At 39.2% G+C, this 20181-nt stretch overlaps 1 protein-coding gene across 1 annotated transcript in view; it reads right to left on the bottom strand.

Annotated features, from left to right (window-relative positions):
* Nucleotides 1–20181, bottom strand: part of kmt2cb (lysine (K)-specific methyltransferase 2Cb) — an 83922-nt gene that overhangs the window by 49761 nt on the left and 13980 nt on the right. The window contains 4 exon segments of the mRNA XM_040021646.1: nt 933–1136; nt 1935–2079; nt 4774–4862; nt 16142–16330. Coding sequence (XP_039877580.1) covers nt 933–1136; nt 1935–2079; nt 4774–4862; nt 16142–16329 — 626 coding nt within the window. The 5' untranslated portion in view covers nt 16330.

Consider the following 20181-nt stretch of genomic DNA (forward strand, 5'->3'; position numbering starts at 1 on the left):
GCTGGCTGTTCTGTCTCATAAAATCTGTTGAAAGGGATGCGTTTCTCCAACTCCCTGGCTTCAACTATTGAGCAGCATAGGATGTAGAATACGTGGAGAGGGAGCATTAACATTTAAAAGGATTTCCAGGAAACAACTAACAGCCAAAATCAAGATGGGGGTTTCTGGGAACATGATGGGAACCTATTCCTTACACTTTTGTTAGCAATTATGAAATGGTCTTCTCTCCTAATCTCTTTTTTTTCTTAATTTTTAGTCTAAATGACTAATTATATCATAATATCATATATTATGATATATCTATAATTTCCTTCTCCCTTGGATTCCATCATCTGCCTCCATGAGGCACAGCTAAGGGCTCAATGAGCAATCACACAAACAGCACACCAGCTACTGGTTGGCTTGGCCTGTTGCCAAACCCATAATGCTGTCACTGGCCATTACAGTACTGTGAACCCAGAGAGACAACCAACTGGTTTCAAAGGACCAAAACAAATCAGGCAGTTGTCCAATTGAGCGCAGGAAGGGTCTTTTATTTGTATGATTTGCATTTGTGTGCATACAAACACAAGGCTCTTGTGTAACCTTTGCCTGATCTGGCATCTCATGGCCTGGGGAATACTGACAGTTGGGTGTGTATGTTAGGTGTGACCATATTAACCACCACTACTGCTTCATATTACCAGGATAACAAATTCAAGTCAACTAAAAAAAATCTTTTTGATCAGACTAACAGCTTTCACAAGATTTCACAGCAACATGAGTGTATAGAAGCCAAGGACAAAAAAGAACAATGAAGTAAGCTGTTAGCAAATTTTCATTTCTTGCAGCTCATTAACTCATGACAGGGAAGCATTACAGATTGTGTCTTATTCCTAAACACGAGGGCAGCCAAACTATTTGTGACAACAGTGTCAGCCAGGCCTACTTACTTCTTCTCCTTCTGTCCTGAGGTGGTCTCTTCGGCCATTTTTGGCTGAGCAGTTTTATCACCATCGCTGCCATCGCCTGTTGAGCTCCCATCAGCTTTGTGGCTGAAGAGTGCTTCAAGCTGAGACGTGACGGTGAATACTTGTAGATCCCCCTGACCCAGAAGGCTACGACCACCGCAGTAGCAGAAGGCACAGAGACGCTCACTAAAAGAAAGAAAATGAGTGGTAGAGGGTGTTTAATTATATATACCTACTGTGACTTAATACAGTGCCATACATGTCACCATGAATTAAGGCCTCCTTCTTGTGGCACTGGGACTGTCTGTGCTACAATATACATAAAACCTCACAAAGCAAAGCAGACAGACTATCACCACACATAGACACACACACAGTCTCCCAAACACATACTGCTATAAGCAGACAACTTGTAAAAATTATAATGTATTTAAGTAACACAGACCTTGTAATTTAAAAAAGAAAGAAAGAAAGAAAGAAAAAAAAGGCAGATAGACAAGTCCGGTTATACTACAGATATTTGGATGTGCTAACAATCAACATTTTAAGTGAGAAAGCCATCTTGGAGACAAAGTGGTAAACAGAAAAGCAGCAGAACAGTGGCCAAGAGCTGGAAAGTTGAGTAATAAAGCAAGCAGCAAATATTTATCACATTAAGTGCTGAGATGGTACTGTTAATAAGATCCCAGGAGAGGCTCCTGATCTGCTTTCCATCACCAACATCGATAGAACAGACAGGCCAGAAGACTGATTACAACCTCTAACAAAGTGGCACCTGGGAGGAAAAGGGCTGCCTCTACCTGCTGATGACTCCCACCTAATCCATCCATGCATGTGTCTAGTATGTGCTAGACCTGTGCTTATTCATTCATAAAAACAATTTAAAAAGTAAAAAGATACACACAGAGTCTCTCACACACATGCATGCATGGTTCTTTATTTCTCAAAAACAGCGATTCTGGGGAAGTGAAAAGTTTTTTTAACCTGCTTTTGACTTCTCTACTTGTTGGGACAGATGGTCCTGCTGAATTCTCGGCTAGAGGGCTCTGGGCCAGAGGGGAAGAGGGCCTGTCCTCCTCTGGCACCTCACTGGTCACTTCCACAGTCTCCACCGGCTGGATTTGTGTTTCTGATGGTAAAAATGAAAAAGACACGGAAGGAAAAAAGAGAAAGGATCTGTTAGGGAGTAGAGAAACAGCTAAGCACTGAATTGTTCCAATGCACCTGCCTCTGTGCTGGTAAATGCTCCTCAATTCACTGCCAATTATGACTGCATGTTTAGCATACAGCCCCTGACAGACACAGGCTGTTACAGGACAGGTTGGTTATATTCTAGTCTTTTTCCTCCAGGTCAGAAACACAGCCTTTTTTAGCAAGATAAAATGGTAAAATATGGGGACCATATGCTCAAGCACTGATTACAGTAAACTCAGTGGGAACATCAAGGTCTTGTACAGAACAGTGATAACAATAGAGGCAGGGAATAAAAGAGATGGCATGGCTGTCAAAATATCTCAAGTAGCTAGAATTAATATTTTGGGGGAATAAAAAAAGTTCAATCCTGGACTCATATCTGACATATCACGACTGCTTTTAATTTTAATTTAATTGACGAAACCCTCAATTCACTCTGCTAATCATACAAAACAACTCCCAGCAGTACCTCTCACTGAGACTTTGGGCCATGTAAAATGTTATTAATATTTCATTGGCATGTAATTAGGCTAATGCCACAATGATTGTGTCATCCAAAGGAATTAAAAAAGGGCAAAATTCATACTAGGCTTACTACTACTTACCTAATAATAACTGAGTGCATATGCAATGGATGTTTTACAATTATTTTTTACAAGACATCAACTGATTAAACTGATTGTTGTTTTTCCACCTCATTTTTTTAGATAATAGCTCATTATATTTGTTAAATAAAAAAAAAAAAAAAGTTGTGTTATCCTGTTTAGCAGGGCTGCACAATTATGGGCACGATAATTATCACAATTACTGACATAATGCTGTTGCCACACGTAAACATAACAATGCTTTAACATCCATGTCGTCCTACATTTCTGCTAATGTACCAATGTACAAATCTTTGCATCAAACTAAAATTGGTCCTCTTTATTCAACTAAATTAACTAAAGAAAAAATTAAAAAAAAAAATATTTTAATAAACTGCAGCAGCACTTAAGACAGGGTATGAGTTTCACGTTTACATTGTGTTACATTCCTGTCAATTAAATAATAATCTTTGCAGACATGTAAGATGTTTACTCACTTGTCCAGAGTGGAGGCATATAGTTAGGCGCTGATTTAGTGGCACGTTCGCTGCTTCTGCTTTATGTTTGTTTTGCGAAGCAAGCATTTTCAGATTCAATCAATCATGTTCATTTAATTGTTGGAAAAATAAAACTGTGACCAAGATTAAAATTTCATCAACTGTGCAGACCTACTGTTAAGTAAGATCAGATTACAAAAACTGATAGGTGACAGTACTACTCTTACCAATGCTAATGGATCAATTACTTTAACACAACTATGTAGGCATAGGATGCTAGTATACATAATAGACCAAAGGGTGAGTAAAATTAGGAGCAAACTTTGCATTCAAAAACTACACTGACAGACTACACATTTCCACCTGGGCATTCAAAACACAAACTTGTGGAAACGAGCCCTGGCAGCATTGAATTGGTGGAAATTTAAAGCAAATTTAAAGTAAATCGCTGCCATTGTCACCAAGAGTAAGGATGTTCTGCTAAGTATGTTCTGCTCAGTACTGCAGCTTTCCATGCCTCTCCCACACTATCTGAGAGAGAGAGAGGGGTCGCTTTTGGGGGATTGGAATGGAAAAAAAGAAAAAGAAGAAGCATTATAATCTCTAAAGTACCATAATCAAAACTGATAACGCCATGGCTTATCACTTTAACAGTCGTTAATTTCTCTACCCATTCCCTAGATGCAGTCACACTGTTTTAATGGTAATGTATATTGAAAATGTGAGCTATGTGACCTCTAAGTATAACAATACAGAGACAGACAAAATAAACAATGCATTTAAAAGGCTATGACATACTGTGCTTGACCTCAGCACATATCACTTTAAGGACAAGACTGCACAGAGTCACAAATTTCATTTTGACAAAAGCCCAGAGGCAGAGAGCCACTGAAGAGACCACTGAGTTTTAAGTGCATATGGCGGTAGACTGAAAAGGCAAAGTGAATGCTTGGTTATTTCATAACATCATTTACAAAAAAAAAATGTTGAAGGGTTTTAAACTCTGAAATATTGCCTTTGTTTGTTCTAAGGTAAATGATACCAGAAGAAAGGCAAGTCATTGACAGCGTCACATTTCCAACTATCTTCAACTCAGCAACAGGGCGGCACTGAAATGTATCAGAATGGGAGGCATGGTCACATGATGTGATGTACACACATAAAAAAGGCACATAAATGGGTCTGGAGAGACTGATGGGATTTTAAAAAGCTTTTAGAGGGCATTAGCCTTGGGCTCTTTCCCTCTGCACCTCAATGCCAATCTCAGAGCAAGAGGAGAGATGGAAGCAGTAAGGGGAGAAGAAAAAATACACACCCACTACAGCTTCACAGCTCAAGCTAAACCCATTCAATTATAGCCCTGAAAAAAAGGCACTGGGTGCTAAGAAAAAGCTCTCATCCATCCTTCTCCAGGAGAAGGAGACTCATCTACCTTTACTAACATACCCTTCAAAGCACTGCATGAGGCTACTTGGGGTGCAGGTTCAAGTCATATATCACTCTCAGTAAAACCAATGTGTATATAAAAGATCAAAAACAAAGTCTCACCTGTGTCCTGAGGGTCTATGGACTCTGTTATCTCAGTCCCATCCATGCTGTCCTCCTCATCCACAACAACTCTCCCTCTGGTGCGACCCCTGGAGTAAGAAAAACAAACAAACAAAGAAACCGAGGAAATGAAAAGAAATAAGACATTAAAACTACACAACTTCACCTCGAGACAGGGGAGTGGTGGTTTAGTCATGAATTAATTAAATATCGTCATGGCTTTCACTGATTTTTAATGGAGGCATTGAAGTCATGGGTAAGGCAAAAGGGTGGTACTGGTGGGGTGTTTCATACATATTCGTGTTACAGCTGCAAGGAGAAACTCTGGTAAAACATAGAGGCAATGAAAATAAATGGGCGATTCAGTGATGATGGCGCTATTGGCCTATTTATGGTAACCACAATGGTAGCATCACAGTGACGTCATCACAGCCACCGTTTTACTGTTTCTGATGTCATGCCAGACTTGCTGAATGATAGGTGCTGCCACTCAGACAAAACCTCCTCATATAGTAGGAGACAAAACATGTAAAGGAAGCAAAGAAATCAATTTGTCCTCCTGAAAGTTTCATCTTTTCACACTATTGCAACATTCAACTCTGCATAAGCTGTGTCTTCAAACCAGCTGCATGACCAACACAAGGTTAGAAAAGACACATGAGGTGCACAGCAAACTGAAACAACACCAAAAAGTGTCTCACACCAGCCATTGTGACATCACTTTCAGCAAGAGGAGAGCAACAACAGCAAGTATAAATGGCCCTCAGTCACACCAGTATAGAGACTAGCTGGTAACCCCCTGGAAACCACCAGTTAGTAGGGAAGAAATCCGCATTACCCCAAACTGGTTAGTGAATGGTTGCTGGCTGTCATAAGATGAATTTGGTTAAAGAAAAACTAATCTACACTTACTGGTTTGGGGGAACTCAAAGAAAGAGTTTGTAAAGCTTTTGGAATTACCTGGATTTCTGCATGAATTAGTCATACACTATGGTATGACAGTCATACTAAGCAACCATTCACGGTCAGTGCTGCAAAATGCAACAACCAGCTGTTGTCGTTTAGCTCGTTTGTTGTTCAGTTTGCTACTCACAATAACTAACTGCAACAATATCTGGAATAAATGTTCATATTTATGCACCTTTTCTTGTGTTAGAGCCCTGACTTCAGTTCAGGAGATGAGGCTTGAGGTGAGGAGGAAGAGGATGAGGTAGAGATGAGGGAGAAGACAGAGCAGTGGTTAAGGAAGAGAAAGACACAATGAGAAAGAGATGACGAAAGCATTCATGTACAAATGTTAAATACTCATATAGAGTTTGAAAGAGCTATTTGTGATCTTTAAATCAAAACTAACTTGTAAGTGGCTGGTCTCTATCCACATACATAAAACCCAATTAGACAGAAGGACAATGACCATCTTGGCCACTGTATTCAAGGTAGTCAAGTAACATGGTGGCTTCCACAAGTTGATGCTCACAATTTTTTCTATTAAATTTAAACAAAGAAAAGAAAAAAGGTCAAATTAAAAAAAAAAAAAAAAAAAAACCCAACTTACTGTACCTTTAAGGCCAGCATGTTCTTAAATTGTGTACAACTAGTTTAGCATTAGCGATAATTTTTGAGGAGAGGGTGTTCTGCAAAGATACAATAATGCTGAAGCAGTTGATCATGAGGTCAAGAGAATAAGTAAAACACCAGCAGAAAACTCTACAGGAAATAAATTAATGAAACGGAAGAAATTAAAAAAATAAATAAAATACACATCTCAAATTTTAAAAAGGTGACTGTGAAACATGGAAAGTTTGAGACTGCTCTGCAACCTCGGGGACTGACATCCTGGAAGTGTTGAGGCAATTAAAAAAGAAAGAAATTACATTATATTATTGTAGCAGACAATAACCTGAAGCTTGGGGAGCAGCTGGGTAGTGAAACTGACATTGACCTAGAGCATACAGATAAATACACAACAGAATAGTTGAAAAATAAAATGTATGCTTTTTTTTAACAACAGCAAAAAAAAAAAGAGTCTTAACCCAACCAAGATGCTTTGGCATGATCTGAAGAGGGCTGTTTAATAAAACAGACATCCAAGAAATGCATTTATTTATCAATATAGCCTCTCAGATCTGTACACCTAACCATTTCCCCCACATACAACCACGCTGGACCAGGTTTTGGATTACTCAGTTTAACTGTGACTAAAATTCTCACCTCTAGCCCTTTAAGGTGATTGTCTGTGAACCATCATAATATGTGTAATGTTAGCTTTTAAAGAAGTCCTTAGTATCAACACACTTTTCTAACAAAGAAAGTTCCAGCTTTCTTATATTTCACTGTATGTGCCATGTCAGCAAACAGACAACCATGTGTACATTTACAAACAGGCGTTGTGTGCCAACTCATACGCACAGACACACCAACTCATACCTTGCTTGTACACACAGTATGTAAATATCTGCCAGTGTCAGCATCCCTTCAACGCAAGCTCAGTTAACCTAATCTTGGAAGCAGCATGTGGAGGGGATAATTGTCATGGATACAAATTAAATAGCAACACTGAGTGCTAGCAGGCTAAGTGGGGAGAACAAACACAGCCCAAAGGAGAGCAGTATGTCTCCGGGGTACTCAGGAGGATCCAGCGGGTGGGAAGTGAGGGAGGAGATTGGGGGTGGGGGTGGGTAATTTTGTGTCACTGGAGAGAAAAATCACAAATGGCTAGATGCCAAATCAACCCCTCCTTCTAAATGACTTCCATGGGGAATGACAGAAGAAGCCTCTAGCAAACCTTGGCTAAAAACAATTACCTGTGAGCTTGAGTCAAACATAAATAACTTGATGTAGAAACAAACCACTGCATTTTAACAGACAACTCTGTTATAGCCTATTACATGGCCTAGTACAGCGGTCCCCAACCTTTTTTGCGCCACGGACCGGTTTATGCCCGACAATATTTTCACGGACCGGCCTTTAAGGTGTCACGGATAAATGCAACAAAATAAAACTAGTACCGGTACCGAAAAAAAGAAGATTTATTCATAACACACGTGAAAAGACCCAGGAAAACCAAGTTAACGATCAAAATGATAACAAAATAATGCTGAAAACCGATAAAAACCCTGAAAACCATACATTTCACACCTGAGCCTCAACTCTCGCGGCCTGGTACCAAACGACTCATGGACCGGTACCGGTCCGAGGCCCGGGGGTTGGGGACCGCTGGCCTAGTATGAACCAACTACTGTAGTTCAGGATCATATGGAAGTCGGTGTAGATATAATCAGGAACGGTGGATGGCCTCTCTCAGTAACTATTCTATATCAATTTAATTTTTTATTCTATTCTGAACAAATTTACTTTTCAGTTTTTAATTTTGTTATCTTTAAAATTCAAACAGTAGCTAAGTACATAGCAATAGCAAAAGCCGCAGTCAGCTAGTCTTTATGGAAAAAGTTACAAATGAGGGTATCAGCGACTGGATGCCACCAGGGAGTGGAAGGAGATGTCTGCTTTACTGGCCTTACTGCTTCAACTGTCTGGAAAGGGTCTGCATGATGGCATTACAGTAGATTGTCACAGCCTGGATCCCAGTATAGCAGATGGATTGATGAGTGGCTTGCACAGCTTGGATGATTTTTGATTTATGTTGATATTTTAATGACGAGACTCTTCTGGTCTTGCAAGATCAAAAGACAGCAGTCTGTAGTTACTCATTTATTGCTTTTGGAAGACTAGAAGCAACAAATTATCTTATTTTCTCCTGTAAGCCAATGTCCCAACATGAAACATGAGTGGAACTCTGCCACAAGCAGAACAGCTCATTTTCTGATTTGTTTTCATAATTCACTATTTTTTCAACACTTTTTATCCCTTTAAAAAATAAATAAATAAATAAATCAGAGGGTACTGTGTTAATTTTTTCACTGGATGCACAGTGGATTTACAGCAAAATGGTATCTGGTTCTCTTATAAGGAACAACATTTATTTTAAGAATAAGATGAGCATAAAAATTAAATTAATCTCAGTGGATACTGAGAAAAAAAAACTACTGAAGAGCGTTATAGTGGTAACTGTAGCTTGCAGGTAGCAGCACTTACTAGTACAAATAACCTAAAGGGCATTTTCAGTTCTTCTTTACCAATGACCTGCTGTCAACGATAACAGACTATCGAATTTAAAGTGTGGATCTATTAAAACAAGCTGCCAGCAGCAGCACTATAGTACAATAGTAGTGACACAGCGCAAATCAAATGTAAGCACAAAATTAGCCTAGGTAGCATTTTCACTGGAAATATTAAGTATAATATGACTGCTTTACACTTTAGTTTAATAATATCTAAGTTGAGGTAACTTGTCGTTCATCAGCAGCCTGCACAGTATTGCCACATAATAAAAAATGAAAAATGTCTTCTTCCTTCCTCCCTTTCCACCATTTGAATTGCTGTCATTTACTTGGCTAAACAATATGTAACTGCATCAGTGATTCCCAGCCACCGTTTGCTCTTCCTGTTGTAAGAAGTATATCTAGCGAGTGCTCCAACAATGCTTGGGTGAGTCATTTGTTTACATTTGGGTTGTACATCACCAGCTGATAGCCTGGTCGTACTCTGTGTTTTTTGGCTCAAATAGTGAAACAAGTTTGTCGTTTCCGGCTTTCGCAAAAATAATTTTAAGGTACTGTGCTTTGTTGGGGTTTTTTTCAATGACCTCAGTTGTTACCAAATCGTCATCAGAGCCGGACACCTGGCTGTCTGCCTGTCGGACACGTCTGGGTGTGCATCATTATTGTGTGCAATACGGAATATAAGTGTAGGATGCTGCTATAGTAATGATATCATGATATGACACTTTTAAAAAAAAAAACACATAAAAAATTATGCTGGTATTATTAGAACAGCCCTAGATTGTGTATACCAGAAACTGTTGATCTACTGGAATTGTCCTGGTCAAAATGCATTGTCTTGTTGATGACATTGGTCAGATGAGAATGGCCAGACTGTTTCCAGCTGATAGAAAGACAACACAAACTCAAATAACCACTGGTTACAGCCAATGTATGCAGAAGAGCATTTCTGAAGACATAATATGTCAAACCTTGAGGCAGATGGTCTACAGCAGCAGTTTGCACAGGCTCACGAAGATTGGGGAAAAAAGGTTGCCTGGTCTAATGAGTCTCGATTTCTGCTCCAACATTTGGATGATAGAACCACAATTTGGTATAAACAACATGAAAGCATGGATCCATCCTGCCTTGTAACAGTTCAGATTGGTTTTAGATATTTTCTTGTCCCTCTTTGGTCCTCTTAGTATCAAACTGAGCATCATTTAAACACCACAGCCTGTCCGAGTTCTATTGTTGACCATGTCCATCCCTTATAACCACATTGTATCCATTTTTGCATGGCTACTTTCAACAGAACAACAAGGAACGTTTCAAAATCATCTCAATTGGGTTTCTTGAACGTTACAATGAGTTCACAGTACTCAAGTGGCCTCTACAGTTACCAGATCGCAATCCAAAAGTGCACCTTTGGTCTAGGGCTGCACGATTAATCGTTAGAAAATCGCGATCTCGATTCATACTTGAGTGCGATCTCATTTCCAAATGACAACGATTTAAAAAAAAAAAAAAAAAAAAAAAAGACTATTGTACCGCATTTTGATCCGGGACGTACTCTGCATGAAAACAAGCGCTCACTCTTCCTGCTCAACAAATGACAAGGGCGGAGCCTTATACCACGTGATACAGAAGCTGTGCCGTGTGATGCTAAAATTAGCAGGGAAAAAACAACGAAGAGCACGTCAGGGATGACGAGAAAGTGACAGGAGAAAATCCGTTCCGGTCAACCACCCAAACATCAATAACGGGAACCTTATACAGCGCTTCCCTATACACGTCGAACTCCCGCAGGCACAAAGAAATTACGGAGGCTATCAGTTATCACCTGACCAAAGATATGGCTCCCATCAACACTGTGCAAAACGAGGGATTTAGGAAAATGATCAACACCCTAGACAAACGCTACACAGTGCCGTCCCGCAACTATTTTTCTATTGTTGCACTACCTGCTCTATACACGCAGCGTCGAGCAACGGTGGAGACGGAATTACAAGCAGTACAACATTTTGCGGCAACAACAAAACGTGAGACATTTGTTGTTTTTATGTTTATTTATTGTTTTTATGTTCAGTCTCAACTGTTACGAAGTTGATGTGCAGTTAATAAGTGCAATTAATATTTATACTGGAAAAGAAAATCGTGAGAGAATCGTGATCTCAATTTTAAGCCAAAAAAATCGTGATTCTCATTTTATGCAAAATCGTGCCGCCCTACTTTGGTCTTATGTAGAACAGGATATCTCTATAAGAAATATGCAGACGAAGAATCTACAGCAACTTGTGTGCTGCTATTATGTCAATATGGACCAAATATTCTAAAGCTAAAATGGGCTCTTACCCAGCACTGGGTAGGCGTACCTAACAAATTGTCCAGTGAATGTATATTATTCAAACCTGGTCAATATGGTAAGAACATGTAAAAAAAAAACTCATGTTCATACCAATAACCAGCTAAAGATGTATAAAGGTATAAAAGAGCATCAAACCATTTATGAGATGACCGTGTAGTTAGGGCTGCCACAAACGACTATTTTGATAGTCGACTAGTCACCGATTATTTTTTTGCGATTAGTCGACTAATCAGATCATGCATCCATTGGACGTAAAACGTACAGCTTATTACACCAGCATGCATGTGCTCTTATATAACTATCATTAGCTTACAGCTTTAAGTGTTTAAGGTATGTGCTAGCTAAAAATAAAGACAAGATGATAGTTCATTAAATTTTAATGAAATTTGCAGATTGTTTCGGTGGAGTTTAATAAACTCAGCCGTCTGCTCCCTGCTATCTAAAATATAACAGGACACCGGAGTATATTCTTGAGCATCTCACACTTCTGATAATCAGTTGTCTGCTTGACGTTTATTCAGCTGTGTAAAAACTATAACTTTAATCTCAGCCAAACCGATTTACTCAGGAACAAATAAAATACTGAAAAAAGCCAAACGATAACATTTTTAAGTTATCTAAGTGACTTATATATCATGTTTAACCTGAGTAGCGAAAGACGGCAGTGGGTTTGAAAACAATTTGCCGGGAGTCCGGTGTTCTCACCGGCTCTAGTAAGCCTTGAACCCCGGCTAGCTATCAAGCTGGTGAGTAACAGACGTTTCCGAAAACGTTGGAGCGCTTTTGAAAATATGTGGTGTCTTGATAAACTGAGCAGATATTTGAAGTTTACACAGCTACATGCTCGCCTGAAATTATGTGTAATGTTTATTTTGTGACCCAGAAAGTATAATAAGAGTAATATTAAAACTAACTAGCTGCCGCTATTGTTGGAAACTGAGCTGGGCCGCGCTATGAATTCTGTGATAGGTTGGGCCACGAAGTATACACCCGACCCATCCTTTAAATCTGGGGAAATGAAGGGCACATTTGTCGGAGTCTTCGAATTTGGACAGTCTTCGTCGTGTCGCTGTAACGTAATCGGCCTACAAATGTGGGCACAGGAGGATGCGGTTCCTGAATTTGGACACGGCTGCGATACCGGACACTGCTTCTTCTTCTTCGGGGTTTAACGGCAGCTGGCATCCTTGTACATGCAGTGCTGCCATCTTCTGTTTCAGTCCGCTATTACACTCTTAAATCCTACTACTTATTCCTGCGTCTTTTGGGATCTTACAAAGCTTCAAACGACGCATCGACTATTAAATTAGTCGTCGGCGATTTTGATAGTCGACGTAATCGTGACTAGGCGACTAATCGTTGCAGCCCTACTTGTAGTATGCTTAGTACATGGCCAACTGCTGCTGCTACTACTACTACTACTACTACTACTATCTAGTAAAATTTTCATTAAATACAATTTTTATCTTTCAAGTATTTCTAGTATCTAATAGCAGAAACCAAGCCCAAATTGATATATGAGCAGTTATAAGCCTATGATCACAACCTGAAAACATAGCTGTTGGCAGTGACGTCTTTGCACAGGCCACCACACAGCATCAAGCTGTATATTATATTATTCAGAACTAATGAGATCAAATTCCAGCATTCAGACAGCCAGTTATGTCACTGACAAATGCAAAAGACTAGTGTTCGGGTCCCATACCCTGCACAACTTCCCCCCACAGTCCTACCACAGGGAGAGCGAGCAAGAGAGACGGGGAAAAGAAAAAAAAAAGAAAAGGTGAAAATAATGCTCTGGTAAGTAGTCCCAGCTAGCACAGTGCTGCCTGGAAAACCTGACAAGGATCATGTTGCTCTGGAAGAGATGGACTAGCAGATGGAGCATAAGCAAATCTAGTAAATTCTAACCAATCAGGTCTACAACAGCGATTTATAGAGCGTCCACCTTTGTCACAAATCAATGCCCTTAATCACACTTATCTATGACAATTTTAAAATTAAAACATACACCACAGAATGAATACTGATTAGCCTATGAGAACAATTAATTGGTCTAGAATGACGTTATAAGTGTTCACCATGGTTCGATTACAAGTTACAGTACAGTTTAGAGGACCAGCCATTCCTCATTAGCCTGTAGGCTTTTATGACCAACAGTAATTAGAAATCGGGATGGAGTAAATTGTCTGAATTCACAAAGCTGTAATCACTGTGTTGGGGGTGTTTTATGGAATATGAGCTTGCAATTTAGCTTTCAGGAGGTGTTTGTATCTAATTAAATGAAATCTGAGAGGGGATAAATAATTGTGGCAGAGCTAAATAAGTGTGTAATCAGCAGCCTATTCTGCAGAAATAGTGACATACTTTAAAATATATACAAATTGTAATTCTATTCTTGATTCTTAACAAAACCCTAGCCATTACAAAGATATAAATATAACTGCTGATGGTTAGTTCGTGACCAGTTAAACAACATTAAGTATTTCAAGTGTGTCCCTGGTCATCCTTCTACTGTGGCATTAATGTATCGTCTGGATACTTGGAGATTAAACGATCCATTGGGAGCAGGGTATTAAGATTGAATGAGAGGACAGACTGAGGAGAGAGTTAAGAACCTTGCGGGCATTATTTTACAGCTCTAAGCTGCATTGTATGTTGCTAAGGAAGCCACAGAGAAGCAGGACACCTTGCACGGAGCCTAAACATCTGTGGTGGAATTACGTGAAATCAAGCTGCTAAAACCCCAAGGACTTCTACAAAGGACTTAAAGTAGTAACTTGTGCAATGCTAGAATGACCATAAAATATTTTGTAGTTTCAGACTACTTTAAGTAAGAAGTGGTCAACCACTGTACTATTGAGTACACTGCAAAAGGCCCCCACTTTAATTCCAGGAGGAAACATAAATCCCTTTGGATTCAAATAAGAGCAGCCAAAAGTAGGTTCCGACCACTTTAAATATGCCACATATAGTATAAGGACCATTTTCAGATTTAAAGTGAGGGCTTTTTTCCCCCAATGCTTCCTATGCACCACCTTGATATTTTTGTTTAATAACATGGGATTAAGTTTTAATGCTGTCTCTTACCAGGTAAGCACTGGATTTAATAAGCAGTAACACAGAATGGGGTATTTAAGCTCATGACACCTGACAGAATTTGGAGGAGAAGCAATAATAAAAGGCAAGATCACCCATTTTTCCAAAGCTGGTTTTGTGTACTTAACTTACCATGAATAATAAATACATAAAAATAAAAATAATAACTAGTGAAAGATTTTAAGTTACCACTGTTACTATGATTTCTTAGGTTTACTGTAAAATTTCACATAGAGTGATGTACATGGTGGCAGGAGTGCAACGGTAAGTCTCACCACAACCATCTTATAAAATCTTGCATAGTTTTCTGGGGTTTTGTTATCAAGTTTAGAGTGTTATGTAAAAGTAAAGGGGTTTAAATGCCATACATGACTTTCTAAAGTCTACGAGTCCAATTCAGCAAGTTAAATTTATTTTTCACTCTGTGTTGCAAATGTCGGTTACAGAACTGTAGCCTAATTTTCTAAACTTTGATCACAAGAATAGTTTAAGAAGAAAACCATGTATTTGTAATCATTTACGCATCTCAATTCTCGGTTGTGGTGAACACTGCAGATCTACTCCACTGTGCCCATTGCAACAGCAACATACTCCTAAGGCTTATTTTTGGCCAAATATTAAATGTTGCCCAGGTTCAACACCATTAATCATTGCTGTGATCGCATTCAGCAAGAATAACCAATTCAGCAAGAATTAAGTAATTCCCTATCAATTTTATTTATATAGTGCTGAATCACATAAAGCATCAAGGTGTTTTATATTGTCAGGTAAAGACCTTACAATAACACAGACAAAATTCCAAATCCAGATGACTGCATGAGGAAAAAGTGCTCGGTGACAGTGGAAAGGAAAAAAAAAGCCTTTTAGCAGGATGAAACTTTAAAAAAAAAAAAAAAGCAGGCTCAGGGACAGGCAGCTATCTATGCAACCAGTTAGGGTAAGAGGAGGAAGACAGCACAAAAAAACACATTAATGGAAAAGAGACAGAAATAAAAAAAAATAAAAAAATCCGCAAAACTAATGATTAAATACAGAGTGGTGTATAAACACAGTGAGAGGGGAAAAAAGTGAATTAAGAAGAAGCGCTCAGTGCATTAAAGGAAGCAGCCTAGACCGATTGCAACGTAACTAAGAGAGGGTTCAGGGTTACATGATCCAGCCTTATCTATAAGATCAAACAGGTTTAAACGTAATCTTAAAAAGTAGAGAGGGTATCTATCTCCAGAATCCAAACTGGGAGCTGGTTCCACAGAAGAGAGGCCTCCCAATATCCTGGGTACAACAAGTAAGCTCACAGTCTGAGAGCAAAGTGGTCTAATGGGGTGATACGGTACTATGAGGTCTTAGAGATAAGATGGGGCCTGATTATTTAAAAGCTTAAATGCGATGAGAAGGATCTTAAATTAGATTCTGGATTTAAGAGGACGATAATTAAGAAAATCCAATATGAGAGACATATGGGTATGTCTCTAAAACCTCACCTGTGCTGTCACTAAGGGGAAATGGTGAAGCAGGTAATATCAGATATTTAAAATATATAAAGTTTGAAAAGAATATGGGATTCACACTTATTCTTTTTGGCTCCGCACATCTTACGAATCCAATGTCAAGAAGAATTTCAAGACTAATTTAAAGTCTAAACCTAAGCATTTTATAGAGGAGGTCCGGCACCAGACCACTGCTTACAAAAAGTATTACATAAAGTTACTGCACTAGCAATGCTAACCAATTCAGCAAGAATAAGTAATTCCCCGAGCTTTAAAAATACAAACTGATTTGAATGTCGAAGGTAAAAACCTACTTTTTTCTGTTCTTAGACGTGGATAAGGGTGGTGCCTGGGGTAGGAGGGCAGCAGCATCCTTGCGCGGCCTGCCACGTGGTCGCTTGTCTGCGTGGGCAGGACTTCCTGTGGACGTGGCCCCTACACTGCTTGATGGCGGTGAGGGTCCCTGGTCAGAGGGCTCCACAGTCTTATCCTCTGATGACATTCTGAAAAACCGTTAAGAAAGACGAGGTAAGCAATGTTTGGAAAAAAGCAAAACGGATGCTGATTTGCACCTAATCTGAATTTATATTAACAGGTTTTAATTTAGTACATGTCTAAGACGCTATTTTTAACTGATAAACATGGAAGTCCATGTGTTTTGAATAATTTTTGATTTATCTGTAAACTCAAACAGCGTAGTCAGAAAACTTTCGTCGCCTTTGAAATTTTCTGCATTTTGTTCAGACAATTAAATTGATTTCATCTTTTCATATACAACTACTCTGATATGTTATTGAAAATCAGACCCTGGTAGCAATATTAAACTCAAAGTCTACTTAGGAATGATACATGCTCAGCACACCTAGGTTTTGATGCACTATTTATGGCTATTTTGATATTCAAGTCTCTTCAGAGATCCTGTATTTGGTGTGGGTCTGGGCTCTGCCTGGAGCAGGGTATAAATAAGGTGTGTCCAAAAAGGGAAAAAATGAGTACGTCTCCCAACACATAAACTGGTACTGATAAAGGAATAAAGTGTGCTGATGATGTGTAGGTAACACATTCGTACTTTTAGAGAAATTTAAATTTGAAATAGTGAGTGCAAAATCTGTCTTGCCTTATTATAAACAGCACTAATTTCAGTGTTTCCTGCTCACACGCACCTATTGAAATTAATCTATTTGACAACATACTTTGTGGATAACTGCTTACTTCATTTTACTTCTTTGTGATTTTATCAAATTAATTTGCTAGCATTTGATTATTTTGGGGCAGTTTGAATAAGTGTGCTGTAAGTGGCTTCTTGTGGAAAAATGGCTGCTCTGTTATACTTGGAGGTCTCTACCAATAAGACTGTGCAACTAACCCCCCAAGTGTTATCACAATTTTGTCTTAAAAAATCCCCCCAGAAAACCCTCAATATCTTGACATCCCCCCCCCTTCAGTTAAATTACTAAATGGTAGAAATTGTGTTTAATAATTGCAATCTCAACATAGACCAAATACTTAGAATTGAGTTCTTTTGGGGGGTTTTCCTACATAAACACCATTCCTGTCCTCTTCACAAATTCTGTGAAAATGCATCATCTTTGCTTTTGTTTTCATTATTGTGTTTTTTAACTGTTTTGATATGTAAATTACTAATTAAAGAAGTATGTATACTCATTTATGGCTGAAAATGAGAGAGGAAATCAGTCTTGTGCACATGCATACAATTTCAAAATGAAGGTATTATTAAGTTATAATGAGTGCCTAGTTTCCACCAAACATGCCACTGGATTTGCAACCAAACTTCCAGCAGGTGGTCATGCAAAACTGTTACATTAACAAAACTATGATGCGATACCTGGTTAATTATCTTGAAAGAAAATGTACTCAGGAGTGCACTGACCTCTGCCAAGGGGGTACCCCGAGTCATTTATCGAGTCTGTAGAGTAACAATCCTGGGTTTGAGCTTCATCATCGTGAAGCACCAGACTTATAGTTAATATCACGTAGTTTGTTATTTTTACAGGCAACTCTAGATTATTTGCTATTTTTAGATTCTGTTCTCTTTTTCATAAACAAGAGCATGTCTGACAATTCACTTTTATATACAGCGCCAACTCCCATCTAAAGCTGCCTCAAAGTGCTCTACATGGCAAGGTGAAGACCCAAGACCCTAATACAGAGAGTGCAGAATTATTAGGCAACTTCCTTTCCTTTGGCAAAATGGGTCAAAAGGAGGACTTGACAGGCTCAGAAAAGTCAAAAATAGTGAGATATCTTGCAGAGGGATGCAGCAGTCTCAAAACTGCAAAGCTTCTGAAGCGTGATCATCGAACAATCAAGGGTTTCATTCAAAATAGTCAACAGGGTCACAAGAAGCGTGTGGAAAAACCAAGGCGCAAAATAACTGCCCATAAACTGAGAAAAGTCAAGCGTGCAGCTGCCAAGATGCCACTTGCCACCAGTTTGGCCATATTTCAGAGCTGCAACATCACTGGAGTGCCCAAAAGCACAAGGTGTGCAATACTCAGAGACATGGCCAAGGTAAGAAAGGATGAAAGACGACCACCACTGAACAAGACACACAAGCTGAAACATCAAGACTGGGCCAAGAAATATCTCAAGACTGGTTTTTCTAAGGTTTTATGGACTGATGAAATGAGAGTGAGTCTTGATGGGCCAGATGGATGGGCCCGTGGCTGGATTGGTAAAGGGCAGAGAGCTCCAGTCCGACTCAGATGCCAGCAAGGTGGAGGTGGAGTACTGGTTTGGGCTGGTATCATCAAAGATGAGCTTGTGGGGCCTTTTCGGGTTGAGGATGGAGTCAAGCTCAACTCCCAGTCCTACTGCCAGTTTCTGGAAGACACCTTCTTCAAGCAGTGGTACAGGAAGAAGTCTGCATCCTTCAAGAAAAACATGATTTTCATGCAGGACAATGCTCCATCACACGCGTCCAAGTACTCCACAGCGTGGCTGGCAAGAAAGGGTATAAAAGAAGAAAAACTAATGACATGGCCTCCTTGTTCACCTGATCTGAACCCCATTGAGAACCTGTGGTCCATCATCAAATGTGAGATTTACAAGGAGGGAAAACAGTACACCTCTCTGAACAGTGTCTGGGAGGCTGTGGTTGCTGCTGCACGCAATGTTGATGGTGAACAGATCAAAACACTGACAGAATCCATGGATGGCAGGCTTTTGAGTGTCCTTGCAAAGAAAGGTGGCTATATTGGTCGCTGATTTGTTTTTGTTTTGTTTTTGAATGTCAGAAATGTATATTTGTGAATGTGGAGATGTTATATTGGTTTCACTGGTAAAAATAAATAATTGAAATGGGTATATATTTGTTTTTTTTTAAGTTGCCTAATAATTATGCACAGTAATAGTCACCTGCACACACAGATATCCCCCTAAAATAGCTAAAACTAAAAACAAACTAAAAACTACTTCCAAAAACATTCAGCTTTGATATTAATGAGTTTTTTGGGTTCATTGAGAACATGGTTGTTGTTCAATAATAAAATTATTCCTCAAAAATACAACTTGCCTAATAATTCTGCACTCCCTATATATTAGAGGAACCCCCCCCCCCACCCAATGAATCAGTGCACATGCTTGGTAACAAGTGGGAAGGAAGAGCTTCCTTTTAACAAGAAGAGACCTCCAAAAAACAGGCTCAGGGATCTGCTGTGATTGGTGGGGGATAGAGGGGATAGAAGAGTACAGAAAGGCAAGAGCAAAAAGGGGAAGAAGAAAAAAAGCACACACGGGAAAGTTAACAACATACAATAGTGTAAAAGAAACTGACATGCTAACCATTAACAGAACTTATTGAACACAAATTGATAATTTACAACTTTTGTTTTGACCTGAATACCTGCGAACACCCGATTTGTATACATGGTTGCTTCATTCACCATTTAGCCAAAAGAGAAACCAAACAGTTGCCTCTGACCTTAGCCAATACGCTCACCAAACTTTAATGGTGAAGATTTAGCTTACCGGTATAATAATTTCATTTGACTCATGTACAACATGCAATAGTTATCATATTCCCTCTTCTTTTTGAATCCTTTAGGGGGGAAAAAAGGTGACGAATGTAAAGCTGGCTTCTTTGGTCTATCTCAATTTTTAAAGAAAACCCCCCCCCAAAAAAAAACTTTCACAGAGATGTTTGTGAGCTTACCCCAACTGCCATCTACTACTCAGTGTATCCTATGCATTCACTTTGTTGGCTAGCTGTAAACAGTATGCAAGAAACTTGCTTTGGGAACTGTGTCTTGTTTTGTGATAGCTGCAGCATTAGCCCGCCCACTATGCCTGCAGGGAAATGAAGTAGTGCGCTCAGGAAAACACTGCGCTGCTG

The sequence above is a fragment of the Simochromis diagramma genome, unplaced genomic scaffold (assembly GCF_900408965.1).
Source record: "Simochromis diagramma unplaced genomic scaffold, fSimDia1.1 OVJJ01000205.1, whole genome shotgun sequence".
Classification (NCBI taxonomy): Eukaryota; Metazoa; Chordata; class Actinopteri; order Cichliformes; family Cichlidae; genus Simochromis; species Simochromis diagramma.